This window comes from Spinacia oleracea, chromosome 6 (genome assembly GCF_020520425.1).
Source record: "Spinacia oleracea cultivar Varoflay chromosome 6, BTI_SOV_V1, whole genome shotgun sequence".
Classification (NCBI taxonomy): Eukaryota; Viridiplantae; Streptophyta; class Magnoliopsida; order Caryophyllales; family Amaranthaceae; genus Spinacia; species Spinacia oleracea.
In genome coordinates this window covers 29,313,979-29,340,028 of record NC_079492.1, presented here as the reverse complement: position 1 = coordinate 29,340,028, position 26,050 = coordinate 29,313,979, and the positions used below count along the sequence as shown (strand labels likewise).

Genomic DNA, 26,050 nt, shown 5'->3' with positions numbered 1-26,050 from the left:
CAATAGAATATCAATAGCCACTTGTTAGTCTTTTGAATATTCTGTTCTCCTTGAAGCACTTGTAAAGTCTTCTAAGAGATGTCTATTCTTTAAAAGCCACTTCTAAAGTCTTTAAAGAATACGTGTTCGGATTTTCTAAAGAACTTCGAAAAGCCTCCGGAATGTCCGTTTATGTTTGTTGTTCACCTCGAAGACTTTCGAGGTCTATTTTCTCCCACTTGTCATTTTGGAAACGAATCTCCAAAAGGACATCATTTCGAGAAAACAAACATTATGTTCTCAAAAATTTATGGTAGAAACAATACCCTTGTGTCTCATTTGAATAAATCACAATGAAACATATATATATACTTGGGCCTTAGTTTGTCGAATAACAAACACTAAGCTCCCACTGAGTTTGGCAACTCTCTAGATATATATTATCGAAAAGATATTCTGAAATTACTTTTCAATAGCTTTGACGAATTTGGTTTAGTTTAGTGGTAGTTGAGCATTTTGTTTAGAAATTATAGGAAAAGTCTTTATGAATCAGTATCGATCGGATCAAGTACTATTGACTTCGACCATTCCAACTTAGATATGCCATATCTTATGGAGCTAGATCGTGAAAATTACTACACACAATCATTAATGATCATTTTTGGTCTTTAAAGTAATCATCGTCATGATCTAACCTATATCTTTATGATTTCTCCCAAGTGGTGATTTTATACTTCTGAATCTTTGAACTAGCCAAACAAATTCAAACTTATATCACTTTGAGTAAATAAATCCATATTCACTCAAAACCATGTAAAAAAATAATAAAGTCATAAAATCTTTCTTTAGCTTTGAACTCTATTGTCTAGGTGTTCTAACAATAGTTCATATATTTTGTTACTTTCAACAAGTAAGACTAGCTTGTCTTGAATTGATCTAGAAATCAATCAACTTTCAAAAGTCCATCGAAATAGAGCTTATGAATGTTAACTTGTTGATATGGTCTAAGCAACAATGCCAAAGATTAGTGGAACTCAAATCAAGGGGTTGATTTGAACCTAGTAAAGTTTTTATTGTTAAAGAGTTGTTTGTTTTTAATCAAGCATATTGACTCAACCCGTATTTGACCATTTTATTCAAATAAACAAACAAACATTGTTTTTGATTTTCTTTAATGTGAGTCTTTCTGTGTTTGAAGCAGAAATTTAGGTATGCTGATTATGGAACAAAATAGCCATTAAGTTACAGCCTTTGAAAGGACTTAAAACAAACTAGATGACCCTACAACTAATGTAGCATTGCCATGCTTCATTTCCCACTTGTAGGTCAATAGTTTAGCCTAACTTCCATTGTTTGAGTTACTACCGAAGTAAAAACCTCAAGCGGTATCATAAGGAAGTTTGATTTCTAGGTCACTTCTCTTTAAACATAAACTTATAGGTAGAAACGGAATCGTAAATTCCTTTCATTTGTTCCTTGTTTTCCTAATTCTTGTATCCTTTCTTATAGTCTTAAGAATTGAATTCTCTAGCTAGTGTTGACTTTTATACTTGTTAGACATGTCCAATGTCACTCCAACAAAGTTTTTACCATTTTTTGTTGAATATTAAGTTTCAACTAGATGATCTTACCAGAAGCTTCTAAAGTTCTCTAAGCATCGATCTATTCGAATGTCTAGGGACTAGACTCATTCGAGAATTAAATGGACAAAGATATTAGGTTGTTCACCATTGGTAAGGCTGAGCGTTTAAACTCAATGCTTTATGATCTCAAAACTACATTGTATTTTGAATCTACAAGCACCAATCGGTTCGCCATTCGACTTTGATACTCGAAAACAACCATAAAAGTCGTTAAAAGAAACGTACATTTTAAATTGCTCATTTTCTCTCATTTCCGTGAATCGTTCTTGGATTCACTACCAATCGAGGAAATTTACTATTACCTTTCTAAAAGGATTTATTGAAGTGCAAGATATTTAATTATAAACAATAATTAAAACATACATTGAAGCATGCAAAGTCTAAACATTTGTCGTGAGTAATAACTTGAAAATTAAAGCAATCATGCAATTTAAACAAGTTATTGGCATTTTATTCGATTTTATTGTTCCGGCAGGTGTGAATAAAATGATTCCAAGACCCTAAAACCATTGAAGAATTAAGCACATTATGTATTTAGACTCAATTCTAAAATCTTTTGGGTAAGTAAAAGCCTTTTGCTAATAGTCTAGAAACTATTCTTGGTTGATAGGTACGTCTAAGAACTTATTAGGTAAACCTATCGATTTTTCCACGACATAAAAGGACTCCTTACTTATATCGTTGAGTTTCACCAAAACTAACATGTACACACAATTATTTGTGTACCTTACCCCTTTAGGATCAATAAGTAACACCTCGCTGAGCGTAATCTATTACTAGATTGATGTAAAGGTTATCCAAGTAAGTGTTATTTTGGCATGGCACCTTTTAACTCAATTTTTAAGTTTGTAACTTAAGGCTCTTACTATGTTGGTTAGATTTTAAGTGAACTAAAATCCTTAATCATGCAACATAATCAAGCCACAATCTCATGCATATTTAAGACATATTTAAAAACAATAAATAACTTAAAGCATGCATAAGATAAATGTGATCTAGTATGGCCCGACTTCATCTTGAAGCTTCAACTTCAAAGTCCGTCTTGAAAATGGATGGAAACTTCGTCTTGAATTTCACCGTGGGAGGCGCCATTTTATTCAAATAGGATAAGCTATAATTAAACTAATTACAACTATTTGATGGTACGCTGACCATATTTGAATTGAAAAACAAACTTGGTGCATTAGACCAATTACATTCAAATTAATGGTGCGCAGACCATTTTTCTATCCTATTTGGGCCATACTATTCACTTCATAACCTGCAAAACAGTACATATAGAATATATACCATTCACCCATTCATTATCATGCATGAATGGCCCACATAATTGTTTAGTAAAAACACATTATATGCATCACATAAATATTTGTAGCAATTAATCAAGGGCACCAATAATCTACCAATTATTCAGTCCTTATTAATTCTAATCAAGTTGTTTAACCTTAAAGGATTTGTAGACCTAATCAAGAGTTTATGACTAAAATTTCTCCCACTTAAACCAATAAATTCATATGTTTTACTAATTTTAAACATAAAAATGTATTTCTAGTCTAACCGGAAACATACAAATTTAATAAAAATTTAAAGCTCATATAAATTTATAATTGAATCCATTTTATTTAATTTATTTTTCAGTTGAATTAAATGAATTTAAATTAATTCAAGGTTTAATTTTAGTAAAATAATTAGTATAAATAAAATTTATAATAATTATAATATTCAAAATTAAAATCCGAGAAAACAATTTAAATTATTAATTTTAAAATTAATAGAAATTATTTTCGAACTGAAAATCTGAAATTAAAATTCAAAACGCGTCAATCGTAACACGACGAGCACTTGGGCTTGCGCCCAAGCCCCATCATGCGCACGACCAATCGCTGGCCCATGGTACATCGCAGCAGCAGCCACGCGCAAACGCAGCAAGCCAAGCCACACTTGCGCGCAGCCTGCTTGCCCGCATGCATCGCAGCAGCTACGGAAGGAGCGCTCGCTCGCTCGCGTGCAAGCAAGCCCTCGACGCATCGCGTGTTGGTGCGCTAAGCAGCGATCGCTGGGCGACCCAGCTCTCGCCCTCGCGCGCGCGCCTCTCCATCTGCCACGCCATCGCCCTTCGCCCATCGCCCATAGCACACAGCACACACGCACAGGCTGTCTTGCCTCGTGCGCGCGCCATGCGCTAGGTTGCTCGCTGCATTCGTACCGCACCGGCGACGAGCTCCCTTGCTCGTCGTCGCGTGCCCGCATAATACAACACCCCTTTTAAGGGTAACACGTAGCTTCCTTTGCTTTGTGCGTGCAACATTTATGAGCGTTTTCATAAAAATTTAAAATTTTTAATTTAAAATTAACGACAAATTAATAAATCATATTATTTCATAATTTTAGGGCGAAAAATCGAAAATTTATTAATCAATTAATTTCCGATTTACATGGATTCAAATCTAGGTCATAAAAATTTAAAATTTAACATAAATTAACAATTTTGATGGTGGTTTTTAATCATGGGTACCTAATTAAATTATTAATTAATTATGAAAAACAAATCAATTCTAAATTTTTTGAATTTCAACAAATTAATCATAATTACAAATTAGGTTGTATAATTAACAAGGCTAGGCATTCAAACTTGTTAAACATATACTGTAGGTCAATCAAAAATTCAAGATTTATCAACAAGAATCGCAAATATTCAATTTAACATCTTAAATTTACAAACTTTTGCGTTCGAAAAACTTAAACCTCCGAAAAGTCATAGTTAGGCTTCGAATTTGGGAATTCTGGGTTCTGCCGATAAATATTTTTTTTGTCCAAATTTTAGAATGCCTTTTACATGCGGAATTGGCACAAAAATCACTCGATTTGGATGAGTAACGAAGAAACTGCCGAAAAACTGCGTACATATAATTAAATAAACGCAATTTGCAATTAATTACGAAAATTAATCACCCCTTTAATTCTTTGCAAATTTGTAAAATTTAACCATGTTCATGCAATTTAGATTATGAAAATAATAAGAGGCTCGTGATACCACTTTTAGGTTATGATACATATGAATAAACATAAATCATGCGGAAAAACCATAAAGCCAGGAAACATATTATTTACACATAATCATTTAGCATAATTCAGATCCATACACTTTGTAGCGTGCCCTCCCTAGCTGCGCCCGAACCGAACAAGAACAAGTCTTCAGGACTCCAAGTGTCGTCCCTCCGTAGATAGTCCACAGCACGTCCGGATCCGCCTTAAGCTTGACCAACTAGAATCGCCCTTAAGGTACTATAAATTTCGGCTAATAGGGCAAGTGTTTGTGGCTGATTTTTGCTTGAAAATCTTACCTTTGAATACTTCAATCCTCGATGTAAATATGTGACCCTAGGCACCTATTTATAGAGTTATGGAAAAGGACTTGGAATCCTATTAGGATACTAATTTATTTAATTAGAATCTTATTAAAACTCTATTAAACAAATTCTATCTTTATTAGGATTAGGATTTAATCATAGAACAAATTCCATTAGCTTTAGGATTTGTATTGAAACACAAACGTTGCACGAGCACGAGCATCGCACAAACCCGCGCAGGCCTTGCGGCCCACACGAGCTGGCGCTGCTCGCAGCCCACGAACATCAGCCCGCGCGCGCGCCATGCCTTGTTGGGCCTGGCCTTGCGCTGGGCCTGGCGCGGCTGGCGTGTGATTGTTGCGCTTCGGCTTGCTGGGCGATGGCCCGGCTTCGTGTTGGGCCTTCGTCTGGCAGGCCTCGTCCGATGCTAATTCGTACGATACGCTTCCGATTAAATTCTCGATTCCGGAATTCATTTCCGATACGAACAATATTTAATATTTCCGATTCCGGAATTGATTTCCGTTTCGAACAAATATTTAATATTTCCGTTTTTGAAATTATTTTCCGATTTCGATAATATTTCCGATTCTGACAATATTTCCGTTTCCGGCAATATTTCCGATTCCGGCAATATTTCCATTTCCAATAATATTTTCCGATACGTACCATGTTTCCGTTTTCGGCAACATCTACGACTTGGATAATATTTATATTTCCGATACGATCCATATTTCCGTTTCCGGAAATATCATCGTTTCCGGAGTATTCATTTACTTGCCTTTGACGATCTCAGCTCCCACTGAAACCAAGATCCGTCGATTCCGAATATCCATAGATGGAGTATTTAATGCCATTAAATACGTACTTGATCCGTTTACGTACTATTTGTGTGACCCAACGGGTTCAGTCAAGAGTAAACTGTGGATTAATATCATTAATTCTACTTGAACTGAAGCGGCCTCTAGCTAGGCATTCAGCTCACTTGATCTCACTGAATTATTAACTTGTTAATTAATACTGAACCGCATTTATTAGACTTAACATTATATGCATACTTGGACCAAGGGCATTATTTCCTTCAATAGGGCATGACCACTGGTGGAGTCTACGAGTTGGTCTATTCGTGGGAGGGGGTAGCAGTCTTTGGGACATGTTTGATTTATGTTGGTAAAATCTACACACATTCGTCATGATCCGTTGGGCTTTTTCACCATGACCACATTGGAGAGCCATTCGGGGTATTTGCACGGTTCTATGAACCCTGCGTCTTTCAGCTTCTTTACCTCCTCTGCCACTACTTTTACTCTTTTCTGCTGAGTAATTTCGTAGCCCCTGCTTGATAGGTTTCGACCCTTCTAGAACATTCAGCTTGTGGGTGACTGTTTTAGGGTCGACCCCTAGCATGTCCTCTACCGAGAATGCGAAGATGTCTTTATGTTCCCTCAGTAGATCGACAATCATGATTTTTAGGTCTGTGCCGACTCTGATACCCGACGGATCTCCTCCTTATTCAAGGGATATATCTTCCATTTCGGTGTCCGTTTGGGCTTCCCCATTGTCAGCTCTGCCCTCAATGTATGTCATAAGGGTGGACCTGCCTGGTTCTGCTTACTCCTGGCTCTTTTTTAGGGTCAACTCCTTCTTCTACGGAGTCATCCTCCGGGTCATCTTCTCAATGATTTTGGGTTTTGACTGCGTTATAATTGCATCGGCAAGCTGACTCTTGGTTGCCTCGCAATTTTTCGGGAATTCCAGTGTCGGACACATATAACTTCATCTGAGAAGTTAACCTTGGCTAATTGTCTGGAATCAATTTTAAGCTTGTCAAAAGCGCATCTGAAAAGTATGTTGGCCGAGCTACCTCCATCGACCAGGACCCTGTGGACGGTGTGATTGGCTATATCTACCGACACCACGAGGGAATCTTCGTGGTCGCAGGTTACTACTCAGCAATCTTCGGCAGAGAAACTCATCATAGGGACCATAGGAAGGGTGTCTGCGATCGCACTGAAGTTGACTTGGTGCCATAAAGTTCAGAGGTGTGTTTTGCGCTGATGGGTTGATTTTGTCCCTCCGTTAATGAAGAAAACATTTGGACCTTTCTCATCCGAATATTGCTTGTAGTCACTTTTGGCTTGGATCTGTCGCCTTGCTTTGGGACTCTTTTTGGTTTGCTTCTCCTCCCTATGATCTGCGAGGTATTTGGCTAGATACCCCTGTCGGATGAGATCTTCTATGTTATCCTTCATCTGAATTCATTCTTCTGTCAAGTGACCATGATCATCATGGAAGTCACACCATTTGTTCAGGTTTCTCTTGGGAGTTATCATCCTTCGGGGCTTCTCCCATCTGGTGTCTGACCTGTTTAGAGAGAAAATACGACTCCTCGTCTCTAGTAGAGCAGTGTAGGTTTCATACTTTGGTTGCAATTTGGGAGCATCCCCAACAGTTGCTAATGTATTGATCCCTTTGAAATTTACGAGTTTGTTCCAATAGTAGTATAGTGCATCTTAGTTTTGCGTTTATTGCCGAATTAGGATCATCAATCATGAGTTTCTGCAACTGCTTATAACTTTTACTAAATTTGTATTGATTGTTAAGAAACCAAAATGACATTTTACACGTTAAAAGTCAAATTGAAACAATAAAATAGACTCCGGCGTTGGTGGATCGTATAGCCACTACAACATATAAGATCAAAGAGGGCGAAAAATATCGCCCTCTTTGATGTAAATCTTGAAGCTTACTAATTGAGAAACGAACAAATTGAGAAAATTCGATCAACTTTTGATTAACTAGAACTGGAGATTAGGAGAGAGAAAGCACCGACAATAACTTTGGGATTTTAGGTTTCCTCACCGCATTTCGGGAGTTTGGGTTAACAAGGAATCAAATCGAGAGTTTAGTTGTTTAGGTGTGTAATTTTTTTTAATCTTTATTTTTTCATAAAGTGATTTATCGAAAGAGGGCAATTAGAGTTGTTGCATTCTTTGTTTGATCAAAGAGGGCGACATAGCAGTTTTCGCTCTTATTGTTACTATTTGATAAGACGACTTTTACATCGCTCTCTTTGATAGTATCGAAATTGGACGACCCCATTTCGCCCTATTTGACTATTTATACAAAAGACGATTTAAAAGTCGTCCTCCTTGCTTTAAAATTATTGTCCTCCTTGCTCTTCTTTTTTGTAGTGAGCCAAAGTAGATTAAGATTTTTTTTTTCTCCGATATCAAAGTAGTATCACTAGTGCATGTGTGACTAGCTATGGGCTATCATGTAACGGAGTAAAATCTACGCCTCTTTTTGTTCTTTCTACTTTAAACTTTTTTTTTCACAAAAAGATTCCAAATAAGAATTACACATAAGAGAAAGAGCTGAGGGAGTGTCAAATATCAACATCACTATATTTCAAACTTTGAGTTACATTAATTAATTTGTATAATATGAAAAGAAATCTATCTTATTGTTTGCATATACAATGTAAGTAATTGTATTTGGTTATGGTTTTTCCTACCATAAAAAAATTTAGTTCATCTCTTTGAACCATCTTTGTTCTTCCTCATTTTAGCAACTAGACATAAAGGAATGCAAATTCCATCGCACATTTTCATACCCAATTCATCTCTATGCTCCGAAGGACTTCTGTTAGACAATGTATTTGGTGTATCGGCACGCTCGAATGTATGTCTTGAGTATAAATCAGATCTTCTGTTGCGTTGTCTGAATCCGATCATACGGCCTAAGGTCTTGTTGTTGTCTTGGAAGAATGATGCTGTTGACTGCTTTGCATTGGTTGTATTTCAATCAAAATTAATCAGAATCCTTTTGCATTACAATTACACATTAAAACGAGGGACTTGCAATGGTGTTAATATAAAAGTTTGTTATTGTTAGTGCCTTGGAGGCAAACCAACTGTACATGTATGTCACTTATGAATGTCAACTAGTTTAGTTGGTAAATTTTGGAAAGTTCAAAATAGAAGTTGTGTTACTCTCTCAATCCCTCACACATCCTTAATTAATTATGAAAACACAAATTGATTCAAACCTACAAGGAAATTGTGCAAGTAGTACAAAAAAAATTGAAAGAAAAGAAAGTATATGAATAATTGAATATGAAAATGATGATTTAGATTTATATTTTTCTAATGTTAACCCTCCAAAATATAATAAAGTGTATAATGAATTAATGATTATGACAAAACAAATACAAGTACTACGTAGTTGTTTACAAATTTCATCAGCTTCATCCCAAAATTAAAAGATGACTAAATAACTAAGCCTTACTCTGCTCACCTTATTTTCACTCATTTCGAGAAAAAAAGTTGATACTATAATAAGTTCAGTTAAGTTTAGATAAACTTAAATAAGAAAAATTTGGAAAAAATAAGGGCTACCAAAGTACATTTATAACAAAAGAAAGTTTTAGTAAATTCAATTAAGATTAGTTTGAAAAAATAAGTGAAAATCAAATGAATAGAATTATAGAACACACCTTAACTAGATACACAAATCAACCTTTATTAGTTATTACGTATCACATAGTTGTATAAACTACTAGATTAGATCCCGTGCACGCACGAATTTTGATCATTTTTTTCACAAAATATTTAACTGAATATCTCCCCGACCAACTACTGCATAATTATAACATTTATAACATGTTCCTTTAAATTTATTCATCTAATATGCATATTTAAAATGCTAATATGGTAATTTGACCAAAATATTAAGTGATATATTTTCCATTATTAATATAGTCATTTGACTAAAATATTATCAATTTAGAATAACTATTATTAAGTCGTATATATTATTGCCATAATTTATAAACTAAATTTTGTTTCAATACAAAAATAGTTTATAAAAAAAATGTAGAGAATAAAAATAAAATAAAACAGAAACACTTTTTGGGAAAGTGATTTTTGACGGAAAAAAATCGCACCAGGAATCGACACGTATCATTCCGGGTGTGTGGTGTCTCTTTTAGTATATAGTAATAGATAAAGTGATAGGGAGAAAAATATACCTCGGTATCAAGGTTAGAAGAAGAGAAGGAAGAGAAACTACTGGAGGGGAAACAAGATGATCTTGTATGATCTGCTACATCAACCGGTAAACCCTCCACCAGTCTCAATCTCATGTACATGCTCCCTAGCCCTAGTGGCCACCCTGTTCCTCTTTCCCTATTCTGCCCCCAAAAACAAATAAAATAAAACCCATCAAAGATTTGGCACAACCAATCCAAGAAATTATAAAAAGGACATAAATTATACAAATCCATAATGCAAATAAGAAATAAACATAAATTATATATGGTTTTTTAAATTCAGGTAAAAATAGAACGAACATTTTATTAATGCAAACAATCACAAACATAATTTGAACTACTACGAAAAAGAAAAGTTAAAAATGAAGTAATAATAATAATAATGCAATTAAAAATAGAAAAAAGAACAAGAAAGCTTAGGATAAGAAGGGAAATTTTTAAAAGAGGTACCTCCATAGAAGAAAGAGAAATTAAAGGACCTCAGAAAGTGGCAAGATTGAGCATATTTATATGCATACATGTATATGGTAGTTGGTCAATTTTTTGTAATAATAATAAATAATTTAGTTGTCCTTTAAACATGGAGAATTAATTTGGAATAGGCAGGTGGAAATTCCAATGACAAATTATCATCCTTAATTAGAAGTTGATAGGAGTAATCAGAAATGGCCCTACATGAAAGGAAAACAAAGTGGTTCACCTTTACTAATCATCTACTTAACTAATGACATGTTAGTTCAACGGTTTAATGTTTAAGTTACTAACCTTTCTAATTAAGCTAGCTCAACTTCATGATTGGATGCTTATAAAGTTCATTTTAGGAAGAATTCTATTACAAATGTATGGTGATAGAATAATCTATAATCAGACTTTGTTTGATGTGACTGAAATAAAAAACACTGTGCAATTTCCAACTAGTTTTTTCCTTTGTTGTTTCTTTACATGAAAATTCAAAAAAAGTAAAAAAACAAAAAGGAAAATGGGAGTAGATGGGGCGAGAGTCGATGGGAAGATAGAAAATGACAGGGGCGGTGCCAGTAAGGGTTCAGCGGGTTCAACTGAACCCTTACTGGACAGAGAAACAGGTTATATACTTTAAACCGCTATAATGTATCATAAATAAATCAAGTACTGCAGTGGTTTTGAGATCGGTATCCTACACAAAAGGTCTAAGGTTCGATCCCCTTGTGTAGCGTGATGCATTCTCTGTGTATTTTATTTTATTTATTTTTGCTTTCCTCTTTTTCGAAACTCCAGTAACTTTCTTCTTTACTAATTACATTTTTCAAATTTATTCATGAATTTAAAGAGTTGGGGTTTGAAACTTTGAATATTTTGGTGTAAAAAAAATGCTAACTTTGAATTAAAATTAAAATTTATGATTTTGAATAGATGGACATGAGATGAAGGTTTAGATTGAGGTTCTTTCGGAAAAAGATCGTATGTCAAAGTCACAAAAAATTCTGCTTGTTTTTTACCAAATTCAAGACCACTTCAACCACCTTGAAATGAACATCCAACACCTCAAAATGAACCTCTAATACAAGAAAATGAAAACTCGTGGAGTTCAGTTATAGTTTTTTTTAGTGTTATTGTAATAGAACAAGTGTACCACTAAATTGTTAGTTGTAAATTGAATTTCGGATTATAATGTATGATTTTGTTATGCGTTTGAAATTTCCGAACCCTTATGCATAGAATCCTGGCACCGCCACTGGAAAATGATGGTAAGGATGGAAAGTGTGCTCCCTTCTTCGAGATGGAAAAGGTTTTCCACTTTTGAGATAGTTATTTTCAATCATTAAAATTATTTTAATTTCCACCACTTTCCAAAACAAATAATGAAAAATGATCGAGGAAATTCGTTTTCCCAAAAAAATGTTTCATACTACACAAAACACTCCCTTATTTAGTGAACAACCAGCTTGCTTAGTTTTGTACATGTGTTGTTTCGTCGTTAATGAGCCAAATATGTTTTAGTAAATCGAACTCTCCTTCTCCAGATTCGATCACTAGACATGCATGGTTACATACTCGATAAAAATGAGTAGATCAAGGACTGGCAATAATCTTATAATCCATTTGTACGTGGGTGCTTAATTGTTGCACGTGTGGTAAGCAAATGCGGAAAACTATAAGCTAAGCCAACATTACTCGATCAATAAATTCAATGCGTCAATACCAGATCAATAAATTCAGATTTCAGATCTGTTTTGTGCCGACAATACGAAAATTCTATTGAGTTTTTTTAATTATTATTTATTTATTTATTTATCATCATTCATATACCGGAAAAATTTATTTTTGTCCCTATTAGGTAAGAAGAATTATCTTACTAGAGTAGAACATTGCACGGATTAAGCCGACTTAAGTTAGCAAGTTAGGCTTTTCTGAAAAGAAAAAAAAAAAAAAAAAGTTAGCAAGCAAGACCCTTTATAAATAGGCTAATTAACCTTGAAGTTAGAAATTACAATGCTTACCATTATGTTAACAAATTAGTACCCGTAACTAGGAAGCTTAATAGCTTATCTCAGGTTTTTCTAAAGGTATAAGTCGATCTTTATTATCCTGTACTATTTTAGAAATTTAGATCAATTCGAGGCTTGATTTTGCGATCAAATATGGCAGGAGAGGGCTACCTATTTGTGCGCATTTCAATAATTTCAAACGATAGAATTCTATTCTCATGTGAGTCTTAACCGATTGTCTGAAATTTAGATTAATCCGAGGCTTGATCTTGCGATCAGATGTAACGGTAGAAGGTTACCTATTTATACACTATACAATAATTTCAAACCATATAATTATATATATTTATTCTCATGTGAGTCTTAACCGATTGTCCCTATTTTAAATTCCTTTGAAGAAAAATAGGTTTCATAAGAGTTTTGAAGGGTTAGAGAACATCAAACGTATTTAACAATTTTTATACGTTCGACGGAGTATATAGGAGTATAATGTATGGAATAGACTCAAAGAGAGATTAGTTTTTGCGTCACAAATAAATTAGCAACTCCCCTAAGTAATTAAATCAAATAGATTCATTTGCATGTGGCATGTGGCATGTGTCGGACCAAAATGAACCTTGAGAGTTCATATTTAATGCAGTGTTTAAAAATTATTAATGGGAGTGTTTATTGCGTGTGAACGTCATTTCTGTCTCACGTAAAGCTGACCTACTTGTACAAATTGCTAGATTCTTCGGTTTTTAACAGAAAACATTTCCAATGAAAAATAATTTTCATGAAAACAACATCTAAGAGGAAACAAAAATGTAAAATAGGTTCTCTTTACTTGTTTCCTTACATAAAAATTATAGAGTAAAAGGAATGGAAATGGAAATGGAAAAGAGAATATAAATAATTAAAAGGGGAGAAAAAAAAATGTAAGGAATAGGGGAAAAAATATGACATTCCTTTTTTATAAAAGGAAAATGGTTTTCATTTTTAGGGAACTTATTTTTCATCCTCTAAAAAAAATAAGGAAAAATATAAATAAAAATGTTATTCGTCAAAATAAACTTACAAACTTTTATATAAGGCGGTCTTACACAAAAGACCACATTGGTGTCATATAAGTTAAAGAATGAAATCAATTAGTTAAGCACTAGAACTAATTAGTTAAACACTAAAATCAAATAGTTAAACAATGAATTAATTAGTTAAACGCTAAGACTAATTAGTTAAGAAATGAAACCAATTAGTTAAGCAATTAAAGTGATCTTTCCGGTAAAACGGTCTTACACAAAAGTTACCAAAATAAACTAAACCTTAATTTAGATCGATCTTATTTCTTAGAGGGAAATGCGGGGTCTGATTGATAACATGTAACGTTATTTAGTGGAGCAAATAACTGCTCACTTGATTCTGACCAAAAATGAAAGGAGGCCAAGTACTATGGAGGAATTGATTTTTTTATCTTATTTTTTGTACGGATATTTTATGTTATTATGTTTATATTGCCCACATATATATGTTGGTTAATCGAAAACCCCATATCTTTGTTTACTTAAAAGGAATTTTTTTTTGAAAACAAACTACTGTATTTTAGAAGTACTCCGTATGCATCATTAAAATACCACGTGATAATGTTTTTCCTCGCATATAAATTATACTCGTAATAGATGATAAAGTAAAATCTGTATCATTTCTGTTTTTTTTAATCATTTCCTATCTTAAGATATGACTCCGAAGCTACTAATAAAAATAAAATAATCCCTAAACACCCCCGTTTTTCTCTTCATGGATTTACTCATTGATAACAGAATTAGAACATTCATTTCTTTTAGAAAGTAGAGATGGTTCCTAGTAAGTAGTCAGTAATACATGAATGCGTATTTGCTTGTTTTGAAATTGTGGCCCTGGATAATGATTTTATAGCTTGAAAATCATTATGGAAATTGGAGAAATATTTAATGTCCAATGAATTTAATTGGTTAAAATAATATTTGGACACAAATTTTGATAGAATATTAATGCATTATGTGATAATATAAAAGGAAATATAAAGAACAAAATGATACAACCGAAATAAAATACGTAAAAAACAAAAAGAGACGGAGGGAGTAGCAAGTAAAAGTAATACATGAATGCGTATCTGCTTGTTTTGAAATTGTGGCCCTGGATAATGATTTTATAGCTTGAAAATCATTATGGAGACATATTTCCCAAAATATGTATCTCAAAAACATGTTGAAAAATTGTGAGTGACTGGTTTGTTTTTAGATAAAAATAAGGATTATTATTTTTGTTGAGGAAGAGATTACCAGGTTTCCTGTGGAGTGTGGCTAAGAGTGTAAACTCTAACCTCTTTATCCAGGGATCAAGCCTTAGTACCACTCTCTCTCTCCTCTAGAAGCAATGTCTTTAACACCAAAGAAGAGGTATTCTAAAATACCTCCTTTTTTTCGGATTTAACTGGTGGAGAAAAAATGGTTATCCTCTATTATTTCTTTAGATTTAAAGAGCTAAGAGAACTCACAACTTTTCTGAACACACTCTTTTCAGATGTTATCTAATTCATCTCAAGAGGCTTACCAATTTTATTAACTCCCACCACATACAGGGGTTTTAAGCAGCATTTTGGGAAGTTCAGGAAACTGATAATTAGCTAATATAAATTGAAATGGATGAAAACATGTTAATCGCTTCCAAAATCAAGTATAAATCGTAAACATTCACTACTGTTATTTGCTCAAAAATAACCTTACACCAGTGTCTAAATTGCTAATTGCACCAATGATTTACAAATTTTCCCAGCAAACTCAAAAAATTGGAAACAACAAGCTGTGACAAATACGATAACGAAGATGAGAAAAATAATACCTAAGTCGTTTCCCTTCTTCAAAAGTTGTGTAATACATACAACAAAGTCTGCTTCAGGAAATAACCCTATTCCTAATAAGAACTGGGGCAAGGGGAGAAATTTATGGGTTTCAAGAGATAGACCAAGCAAAAACACCATCAACACAGGATAATACCTTTCCTAAATTATCTGTTGGGCTATCTTCTACTGTTGGCGGTGGCCTTGGTTTTATTTAGATTAGCAAGTTCCTCAACAAGCTTCTTTTCGTCATCACTTAGCCGTTTTGGAATTTCAACTTGCACTCTCACCAACTGATCTCCTCTAATGTTGGGCTTGTTCAACAATGGCACACCTTTCTTAGCCATCACCAAAGTCGTCCCAGGTTGTGTGCCAGACGGTATTTTCAGATCTACAGTCCCGTCCACAGTTGGGACCTTCGTTGTTGTTCCGAGGATGGCATCAATGTAAGAAATCTTGCAGGAGAAGAGAATATTTGTATCGTCCCGTTTCAACACTGGATCAGGGATGACATCAATGACCACAAAGAGGTCTCCAGGGGGCCCACCTCTCCTTCCAGCGTTACCTTCTCCTCGAACTCTAAGCCGGCTACCGGCATCAACACCAGCAGGAACCTTCAAGCTAATACGCTTTGATTTTCTCATCCGTCCGTCACCACTACAGGTATTACAAGGAGTCGAATTTTCCCCGGTCCCACCACAGGAAGAGCAAGTGGAGACTTGTTGGAACACACCGAGAGGAGTACGTGCTGCAGAGATAACCTGTCCTTGGCCGCCACAAGTGCTGCATTTAGTTGGCTGTGTACCAGGTTTGGCACCTGATCCATTGCAGGTACCACAAGTTTCTAGACGATTAATATCAATATCCTTCTCAATGCCGAAAATGGCTTCTTTAAAGTTCAGCACCAGATTGTAAACCTGGTCTTCCCCTTCTGTGGCCCTGTTTCTAGCGCCTCTTCCTCCCATTCCCCCCATTCCTCCCATTCCACCCAGGTCAAATATAGACTCGAATAGATCAAAGGGGTTGGTGAAATCCTGTCAGAAGTAGTAAAATTTTCAAACCAAGGACTCACTACCTCTAAAATATTAAGAGTATATGGTTAAAATATCACTTACCCCAGGGCCACCACTTGCAGCTCCTTTAAGTCCAGCCTCCCCATATCTGTCATATATAGACCGTTTCTCATCATCTGACAAGACCTACACATGTGATTACCTGTCAGCTAACTGGGAGATTGTAACAATGGTGGAGCTCTCATCTAGCAACCGCGAGGCTGGGGGTTCCATTTTCATTGCCCCTAAGACCCTAACCTAATGCTTGGAAATTATATTGTTATATCCTTTTGGGTAAATGCCCAGTAACCAGTCTAAATAGCTGGGGTTTTCCTACACAGGGGCTGTGCCTTTTGAGATCAGCAAATCTCTTAATACAAATGAAGGGCAGCAAAATAAATTAATGCAGGAGTAGACATAAGTACCTCATAAGCATTGCTAATATCTTTGAATTTCTGCTCTGCTCCAGGTTCTCTACAGTAAGAACAAAGCAGGAAAACAAAATTAATGTTTGTACATAGCTCACAGGTACAAGATAAACTTGCAAGAAAAGAACACCTGAAATGAGACTTGAAATAAAATACGAAGTATTAGTTGAGATTTAAACAGTTTACTAGGAGAAACAAACATTTAAACATGACATAAGGATTGAACCACAAACCAGGGTATGAGTAATATCCTTGGTAAGAAAACAAAAAAAGTAAAACTCCACAAGGAGCTTCTGGAGATGTCTATATATTTCCTATAGGAGTAAGGATCAGAATAAGTACGTCTGCACAACCAAAGCTCACAAAGAATGCAAGATCATTGAGGTACGTCAGCATCTAAAGGATTTAAGCCCTGATCTTGTCATTAAATGGTGACATATATCAGCAACAGTATGGATCAAATCGTCATTAAGTAAGCATTTTGCTTAGCGTGAGATGCTTACAGAAAATAATATGTGCTTTCCACCAGTAATCCCAATTCTCAATCATTTAAAAAGACATATAAGGATGCTTCAAAGTCCAAACTAGTCTCAATTCCACAGTTATAGCAAGTCCTGTTCGTCATTATGTTGAATTGGCCTTCTCACTGGGACTGAGACATCACTTCCCATCACAGCCTCACAGGCCCCTGTTTAACACCTCCAAACTCACAAGGTACTGAACTCTCGAGATAGGCCAATAGAATTCAGACCTTTTTTGACACAATTAGGTGGCTATCAGCATCAATGTGCTAAAGATCCAACTTCAATGTCTAAAGAGACATTCAAGGACGCTTCAAGTCCAAACTCGTCTCCGTCTCACGACTTCTGCAAGTACCATTCTATTTTTTCTGGCAACTGAAGAAATTTTATTGCCAAAAGGAAAGTACCATTCATAATTTGCACTAAGGTTGGTCTTCTCAGTTAAATACCATTGCCCCATCACAAATCATGTAACACCATCAGAATTACAAAGTTACAAGGTCCTGTACTCCATTTATGAAAGGCCAAATGCCATAAAAGAAAACACAACATACTAGGGGGCAATTTACTTCAATATGCTATGTCCTTTATCATTTGTCTAATAGGCAGTTTCCCTTGCTAGCATCTAATCTAAGTCACATTTTCATTCTATTGTCCCTGCTTGTATACATAATTTAACTTCTTTCATGAGGGTCCCTTACTCCACATTAATATACTAATTAAGGACTTCGCCAAAGTAAAGAGCAGACATAAGAAGGTGCAGGCTGCTAGCTGCTGCCATAGCCTTTTCAAGAAGCATTGGTAATCACATTTTCTCAATGAGCACGAGACTGGCCAAAGCAACTTGCTGAAGGCCGTTGGGTCTCTTACCACATCAGACAGGAAGTTACAACAAAATTCACCTGTACTCCTACGGACTAAACAACCAAGTGCTTACTTGGGAGCCCTGATTTCTGAAGGTTCAGAGCAAGAAATGCAATCAGTAAGGAAGCCCCTTGTGAAATATTTTAAAAGAACGCCGATTTACTTCCACTAATATCATTTGAATAGTTCAAGTGAACAACTTTATGGGCACAAGGCTAAACCAGTCTTTCAACTACTGACAACAATACAATATGAAAAATGATGATTATAGCTGAATCAGTAACATCAGATTAGCATCCAAAATAGCAACTGCACACACGCTGAGTTGCTGGCACACACAGAGAAACCTAAACTCTGGGCAGATACTCAAACGTCACTAATTAAATAACCTGCAATCATAGTAAAATCAAATGCGAGCGAAGAAAATAATAGATGGAAAGAACAAACTCACTTGTTAACATCAGGATGGTTAGTCCTTGCAAGCTTCCGATAAGCTGAACACAAAACAACATTAGTTCCTTACGGGGAAAGTAATGCAACTCTTCAGCGAAAAAGTAGACGAGTATAAACATAGAACACCATAACAGAATAAGATTACAAGATGAAACTAGGATAATAACGCCTCAGTATTGTAAAAATCTCCTTGCAAGACCCTCAATACAAAACATGAAAACTTATCTGGCACTCTTGAACCTCCCAAGTGTCCTAACAGCACTTAAAAAAAACTAGGTCAACAAGGAACAATGACAGTGGCTTCATGGCATTTTGTCTTTCATTCTATTCCATCTAGTTTTAGACTTATAGGTCTGGAACTCTGGGGTGATCTTTTGTTAGGGAAAACTTAACTAAGATCCTAAAAGTGGAGAGCAACTCCAACTCATACCAAGATGCATAGCACAATGAAAAGCTGTTTGGTGTAAATACTTATAAATCACAGTTTACAAGAAAGCTGAAAACACAGGTACCAAAAATAAGACTACCTGGCATCTGGCACTGTTGAGCCTTCTAACAGCACTAAAAAAAATAGGAATGAACACGACCCCAAACAACTAAATGCCTGTTTGGTTGACATATAAAAACCTGGGAAGTTGTAAACTGTGGATTTAGTGGCTGACAAAATCACAGTAAGGGAAGTTTCACACCCACAAAATGGAGGAAGTTGCTTACTTGAGATCAACAAAACAATCATACTTCCTCAACAACGGAATTAGATGGGGAAACAACTTCTTATGAAATACTAATTCCTATATTCAACCAAACTGCCAATCATTCCAATTTGCTTGTCTTGTGAAATGAAACTTCAAGCCACAATTGCAACCATATTAGATCGAGAAAAAAGATAATTAATAATAAAATGTGGAATAATTTAGGAAAGCTTGGTAGTTGCTACCTAACCATAAACTATTACAGAGTAAAATAAGATCGGAAAAAAGATAAGTACTAATAGAAACAGAAAACAGTTCAGGGAACCCCCCTCCCCTCCCCCCCCAAAAAAAACATAGTTCAGGGACCCCCTCCCCTACCCCTCGTCCTTCCAAAATATAGAAAGGATACCCATTATGCATCACGAACAGATTGGGTAGGTGGCAACTGCCAGGATCATAGTTACAAAAAAAGTTGGAAAAACACAATCGAGTGAAGCCCAATAGCCCAACAGCTCTGTTGCGGAGTGGACTGGACAGGACAGAGCAGGTCCTAACCATAAACTTAGTTCATTCATTTCACCAAAAAAATCCTAATCTAAACTTAATGGCCCTTAACCGAACTTATTATTCCTCAAATCTTTACTAAACAAGGTAAAAAAAACAAAGCCCTACTTGCTCTTGGATCTTGTTATCTCTTGATCTAGGTTCATCCACAAAGAAATGTTAGATGGCCTCCTATTTTGAAGAAACAACCTCCTTACCCAAGAAATAACTAATCCAGATCACAAGAAAAAGAAATGTGGCTATTTCTTGGCGCCTGCAAGGTTGCAAAAAAATATCTGCTACGACTTGACTGCGAACAAGTGTCTGCTGACTTTCTTAGGAAATCCTACTTTCATCAAAGTTGCCATCTTTCAAAGAATCACTTCTTTAGAGTTAAGAGGGAAGGACATCATGCACCAAGAGTAATTGACAGTATAAAAAAAGGTACATCCTTCATGAGCAGCTTAAACCAGATGAAGAGACTACCAATTATCAAATGAGCCCTCCTTGACCTCCTTAGTCCTCACCACCCCAGAACTCCTATTTCTAACTCCAACAAAATGATTACTTTACCGTATAATTTCTAAGGTTTTCACATCAAACTAAAGATCTGATGATAAACCTTGACTGTATAAACTCTTTGTTTCATATCACCTACATATTTAGAAGACAGTGCCTTTCACATGGCACTATGAGTCTATGACAGGATTTCCAGAATATTCTATCTCACAATCTTCTTTCCTCAGAGGAGAACTTTACAAAAGATAGGGAGAGATGTACAGCAGGAAGCATTCACTACAAAACAAAATGAACCTGTCGAACAAAAGGAGCCCATTGAGAAAATGGTCTGTAGCCCACTTCCCATTATTTTTTATAAGAAGCCCATACCCACTATATTTGACTCATGTCTTCAAAAGTTTCAACTCCATACCACGACAATCCCCAAACATAAGACTTTGCATCCAAGGCTTAAGCTTTCCCTATACAATCTATCTGCCAAGCACAGAATGTATGAACTCAACTGTTTCAATAACCCTAAAGATTATGACAAATCTGATAACTAGTTGCAGGATACTTTGTTAAAATAGTAGCAGTCCCATTCCCTGCATTTCCGGTCTCCTAAGCTAAGAATCAGGAAGGTGTTACTTAAGGAACCCCATAGCATCCTCTTACAAGAGTTCAGCCCCTTGTATTCAATCTCAGTTCTGAAGCATGAGTACAATTAAGGTGTGCATCTGTGCGAAACCGGGATCAATTAACTTTTTAGTCTATTATTTCAGTTACCTGTCAAGTTTGAGTCACAAATATTTCAACCCTAAACCATATCATATATTACAGTTAACCAGAATTATTGGTCCTGTGAGTTCAGGTAATAGTATATGTTGCTTGACGATCTTTGATTTTGCTTGCTTCGTGTTCATAGCTTGGTGGCTCTAGGTCTTTGAACCCCCCCCCCCCCCCCCTATGTATATGGATGAGACCCCTTGATTCCTCCCTAATATAGCTCTATTACTCATCAAAAAGAGGGGGGAAAGATTTTGGCAGATATCAAATTTTTATTTTTGGTTTCCAAATGGTATTCAGTATACTTCCAGTTTCTGCGATACCGAATAAAAGATTTGATGTTCACATGTCATTTCCGAAACTGACCTTGCAAATCATTTGATATGCTACTACACATTCTGTATAACCAGAGTTTCACATCTCAATGATTGTCATAATTACATGACAATACGACTATATAATTTCACAGCACAAATCATGCTTAAGAGTACAAATTTTAACAAATCACAAATTGCCACCTTACTGAACTGCAACTCACCGCTTTTTATTTCTGCTTTGCTGGCATTTCGTGATACTCCTAGGACCGAGTAGAAGTCCTGTGCATTGCAACTATTAGCATTATGTACACACTCATGAAATGACAATGAATAAGACATTTATTCGCAAAGGAGGCATGGAATACAGAAAGTGGAATGAGATACTCACAGACTCAGCCCTAACAATGAAACGGCAACCCCTTTTATAGCATGGACTTCGAGCTGAACTCACATTAAATAACAAATGCACAGGTTCAGGGGAAAAAATGCTCGAGCTCAGGGATTGAATTGCTCTTATCTTGCTTGGTCCACTGCAAACACAACGATAACACAGCATAAATGTAATATTAAAGTACAAAATTAAGATTAGGTCGTGTACTTGAACCAGAATCAGACACGCCTTTACCCAACTTCTAGCAAACGAACAAGAAGGTGGCACACCCAAAAATAAGGGACACTAAAAAGCTCCCTGTAAAAGAGGGAGAAGGGTTTTTCTGAGAGAAAAAAAATGTAAAGGTGCATCCCTGATGTGAACTGGCTGTGGGATCACTATTACCAAATTGCATCTAATCACCTGCACACATATCCCTACCTCTTTATTCACCTAAGGACTCACTTCTAACCCACGATTCCACATCTTATGAATCATATACGAAAATAAGGGGCCCATGTCCATTGAAAATTCAATGGTTAATTTAGACATGGAAAATCTTTCAAATTTTCAAGTGTAATGCATCTTTAAAAGATGTTCAAGTTTGGCATATGATGTGAACATATGAAATTGTAAATGCCTAGACCATCAAGTTTTTTTTTTTAACAACTATGCCTCCTATTTAGAATTCAAATATCATAACAAAAAGAAAATAAACGTAGCCACTAACACTGATAATTCTTAGTGAAAATTTGAAAACAAAGAAAAATTGGCTGAGGAATAAACATTGCTAAAAACAAATTAGGAGCTGCATTCTCACCAACTTGGAGATGTTGCAAATTTACTCTCCAAAGAATGTCTTGACATAAGTAGGGGGCGGACGCCCCATTGAGATGCCCATGTGGTTCCACAAGGTGAAATCGCCATTTAATTTGCCAAAGCTGACAAAAAATACTGCTCAAGGACCCTGCAATTTTCTGATGGTTAATTGCAGTCATAAATAGCACAAATAACTGAACCCCATCCACCCCTTCCCCCTCAAAAGAAAAGAGTAAAACAGTTGAGACAAGGGGCCAATTGATTCATCATTGAAAACCAATCTGTCAGAAGATTTATAACATATTGCTACTCTCTTGACTGCAATCGGACACTCCAGATTTTGCAATTATACAGCTCATAATTGTCTCAAATTTTATCTGGCTACATAAGTGCGGTTTTAATAACATGATACTCCCTTCGTACCAAAATCAAAATGGAAGAAATCCCTCTTTGGAAGACCCTTTTTTTTTTTGTACTTGCACAAGTTTGGAAGACCCTTTTTTTTTTTTTGTACTTACACATTTTAACTTTTTTTTTTTAATACTCCGGAATTATATAAGAACTGACAATTTTCTCCCCTATCCACTTCCAGATTATTCGTTCACACTTTAAACATTCATATTCTCTGTTCCACTTACACATTTTTACTCCTTTTTTTTAATACTCCGATATTATATAAAAACTGACACTTTTCTGCCCTATACACTTCCAGATTATATAAGTTAACACTTCAGAAACATTTATATTCTCTGTTCCAAAAGAAACCACGCAATTTATTAAGGAGCAGATACCAAGTTACCAACAAAAGAAAAAAAGTTATCTTGCATCTCAGAAACAGAAGGCTAACACCTTAACAATATCTACTATCAAACATATTAGAACTCAGGCAAGTATTGCACTTACATCTACAACTATTGTTATTAACTTCAAAGACTAAACAAAGATAAGCGATAGAATAGTCCGGACCACATGGGCATTCTCATAAAGGAAAAAGATAACAAGAGCATAAGGGAAGAACTGAACAGACTTCCACTGCCAAGGTTCTTTCAAAACTATCACACTACGGGCTTAAAAGGCTGACGACACTAGATTTTGGGATTTAAAAGGTGCTTGACATGGTTCCCACTTTCATGATCTTATACAATGTACCCCATGTCCAATTTTTCCATTTTATTTTTGGAAAGTTACACGTGTTTTCCAGAGTTAACTATGTTCACCATCTACCTCAAATGCTAGATATGATAAAGATATTTCTTCTCTAAGACAATTACTAACAGCTAAACTGCCCAAATATGCAAGTAATGTCTAACCACCAACAGACGGCATAAAAGTATACCACAACTCATTTCCTATGTTACTGAGATACCAGACTTGGCCCTTGATGAAAGCTCTTTACGTTTTTAAAATGAAATATCCCCAAGAATCCAAACCATGTTGTGGGCACTTGAAAAAGTTGTCCGAGACCGAGTCCACTTGACAATGAACTTCTTAGAACCAACATACGTCATTCTAACCCAAACGGACACGAGCAATGCAATTCATCATCCACATAAGTCACAAAATCCGTTCCTCCAAAGATGACCATTATCATATCTCTTAACCAACCTATTTATAATTTTACTCAAATTTTTCATTACCGACGGCAAAGAAGAATAGAATCAGCCTGCCACAGCCCATTACCGGGAAAAAACAACGCAATTCTTCTCGTTATAAAGGTATGCTAAAACTGCCACACTAACACAATACAAAACACCTTTTCCCCCCAAATTTTCCAAGTGAGGAGTAACCGTGTATCACTCTAGAAAAATCATCAGATTTCAGAACCTTATCAAGCTTTTGTTCATCGGAAGGAAATTGAGAAATCCACATTGAACCTGCTTCAGAAGCCAGCAACTCCACAAATTCTTAGGTGTTTCTGGACACATATAGGCTAGATGTATCCAAGGCTATTTTCTTGCTCATTTTCTCATTTCGATGGCTCCCAATGAGCAGCGAAACCAGCCTCAGAAGTCGGAAAATCAAACTCAACGTGTATCCCGGAACGTTTCCGAGTAATCCGACATTCCAAAATAACTCCTTAGTTTATACCAAATGAAGTCATCATTATTTGCACTTCCTAAAAAGGCAAAAACATAGTGAAGCAACAAACTAACCATTAATTTCGACTTATTTTCCTTTCATTTTTCGTTTCGACTCAATTTAAACAATCCCCATACAAACATAAACTGAATTTCTGTAGATTCAGACTCCAATTCCGCAATTCCATTCAACAAACATTTTCCCACACTATGATTCATCAAATACCTAATTTCATCTAGTGCTAAAGCAACAAATAATCACCCATTTAAATCATAATTTCATACAATAAGCAAACAACAGAATCAAATTAAAATTACCATAAATACACCCAAACAAATAAATTAATATAAGAATGTGGAATAAGAGAGAGAAAGATTACCTTAACTACGAACACCGAACTCCGATGGCAGAACCACGCCGGCCGACAACGTCGTATGGCGGGCGCCGGAGGAGAGATAAAGATAGTGAGTGGAGGAAGGAAGGAAGAAAGACGGGGTTGGCGATGAGGAGAGAGAGAGAAAGTATATGAAGCGTGAGGTTGTGAAAGAGTCGAGAATTTGAGAGAAAAATGAGGTTTTCTTTTCGCGAATGTTAACACTTAACACAACAACAGTCAACACTGAAACAAGTAGCCACCTACAATTTTGCCTATGTTGTTGTGTGACAAAGTGAGTGTGTGTATGCTTCTAAAATGGGTCATTCGAGAATTTTCATGGACTTTTTATTTGTGTACAATTTGATGTTGTGGAAGGATACAGGGCAATTATAGTTGATAACAAGAACATTCGGTGTGAGCTCTTGTAGTTTTCGACAACTGGTTAAATAATTACCCGTTCCATAAAAATTGTAATATTTTTAGTTTGTTATTATTCATATTTTAACGTTGACTATGTAATCTATATATTATATTAAAAGAGAGGAAATCAATGTGGTGATGACAAATGTCACTCATTGATTGGCCTCTCTTTTAGATATAAAAAAATTATAAAATAAAATAATTGATTGTAAATTATTTTGTTACCTTTTTACCCAATAAAGATTTGATTCTATTTTCCTAAAAAAAAGATATCATTCTATACATGAGGAATACTATATAAATTCTGTTTTTATATTTTGGTAACAAATATAACAATATATGCTTATATTTTTATTAAAACAATTAATCCATTTTACGGATTACGTAGTAGGATATTTACAAAAAATAATTAATGTAATCTACCGATTTGTACTTACATAATTAGAATACAAATAAATTAGAAAAACAACGAAGTATGAATATAG

General features: G+C 35.4%; 2 protein-coding genes across 2 annotated transcripts; both read right to left on the bottom strand.

The window, feature by feature from the left end:
• Positions 1-8,350: 8,350 nt before the first annotated feature.
• Positions 8,351-10,222, bottom strand: LOC110784882 (uncharacterized). Its single transcript, XM_021989333.2, has 2 exons — positions 10,005-10,222; positions 8,351-8,754 (listed from the first exon to the last, which is right to left on the bottom strand). Exons 1-2 carry the CDS (start codon positions 10,122-10,124, stop codon positions 8,506-8,508), a joined length of 369 nt encoding a protein of 122 aa, XP_021845025.2. The 5' UTR covers positions 10,125-10,222; the 3' UTR covers positions 8,351-8,505.
• Positions 10,223-15,150: 4,928 nt separating this feature from the next.
• Positions 15,151-25,419, bottom strand: LOC110784886 (chaperone protein dnaJ A6, chloroplastic). Its single transcript, XM_021989335.2, has 8 exons — positions 25,149-25,419; positions 22,692-22,838; positions 21,890-22,031; positions 21,723-21,780; positions 18,664-18,706; positions 16,825-16,873; positions 16,463-16,546; positions 15,151-16,381 (listed from the first exon to the last, which is right to left on the bottom strand). Exons 2-8 carry the CDS (start codon positions 22,796-22,798, stop codon positions 15,527-15,529), a joined length of 1,338 nt encoding a protein of 445 aa, XP_021845027.1. The 5' UTR covers positions 22,799-22,838; positions 25,149-25,419; the 3' UTR covers positions 15,151-15,526.
• Between the last annotated feature and the right edge of the window lie 631 nt (positions 25,420-26,050).

What these genes read in the sequence shown, in the direction of transcription:
- LOC110784882 (XM_021989333.2), bottom strand. Translation starts at nt 10,124, where the DNA reads ATGTACATGAGATTGAGACTGGTGGAGGGTTTACCGGTTGATGTAGCA. An exon ending in CTTCTAACCTTGATACCGAG is followed by an intron (nt 8,755 to 10,004) that starts GTATATTTTTCT and finishes AATGCAAAGCAG; the next exon opens with TCAACAGCATCATTCTTCCA.
- LOC110784886 (XM_021989335.2), bottom strand. Translation starts at nt 22,798, where the DNA reads ATGGCGATTTCACCTTGTGGAACCACATGGGCATCTCAATGGGGCGTC. An exon ending in TCATTGTTAGGGCTGAGTCT is followed by an intron (nt 21,781 to 21,889) that starts GTGAGTATCTCA and finishes TGCAATGCACAG; the next exon opens with GACTTCTACTCGGTCCTAGG. An exon ending in CTGCAAGTGGTGGCCCTGGG is followed by an intron (nt 16,382 to 16,462) that starts GTAAGTGATATT and finishes TACTTCTGACAG; the next exon opens with GATTTCACCAACCCCTTTGA.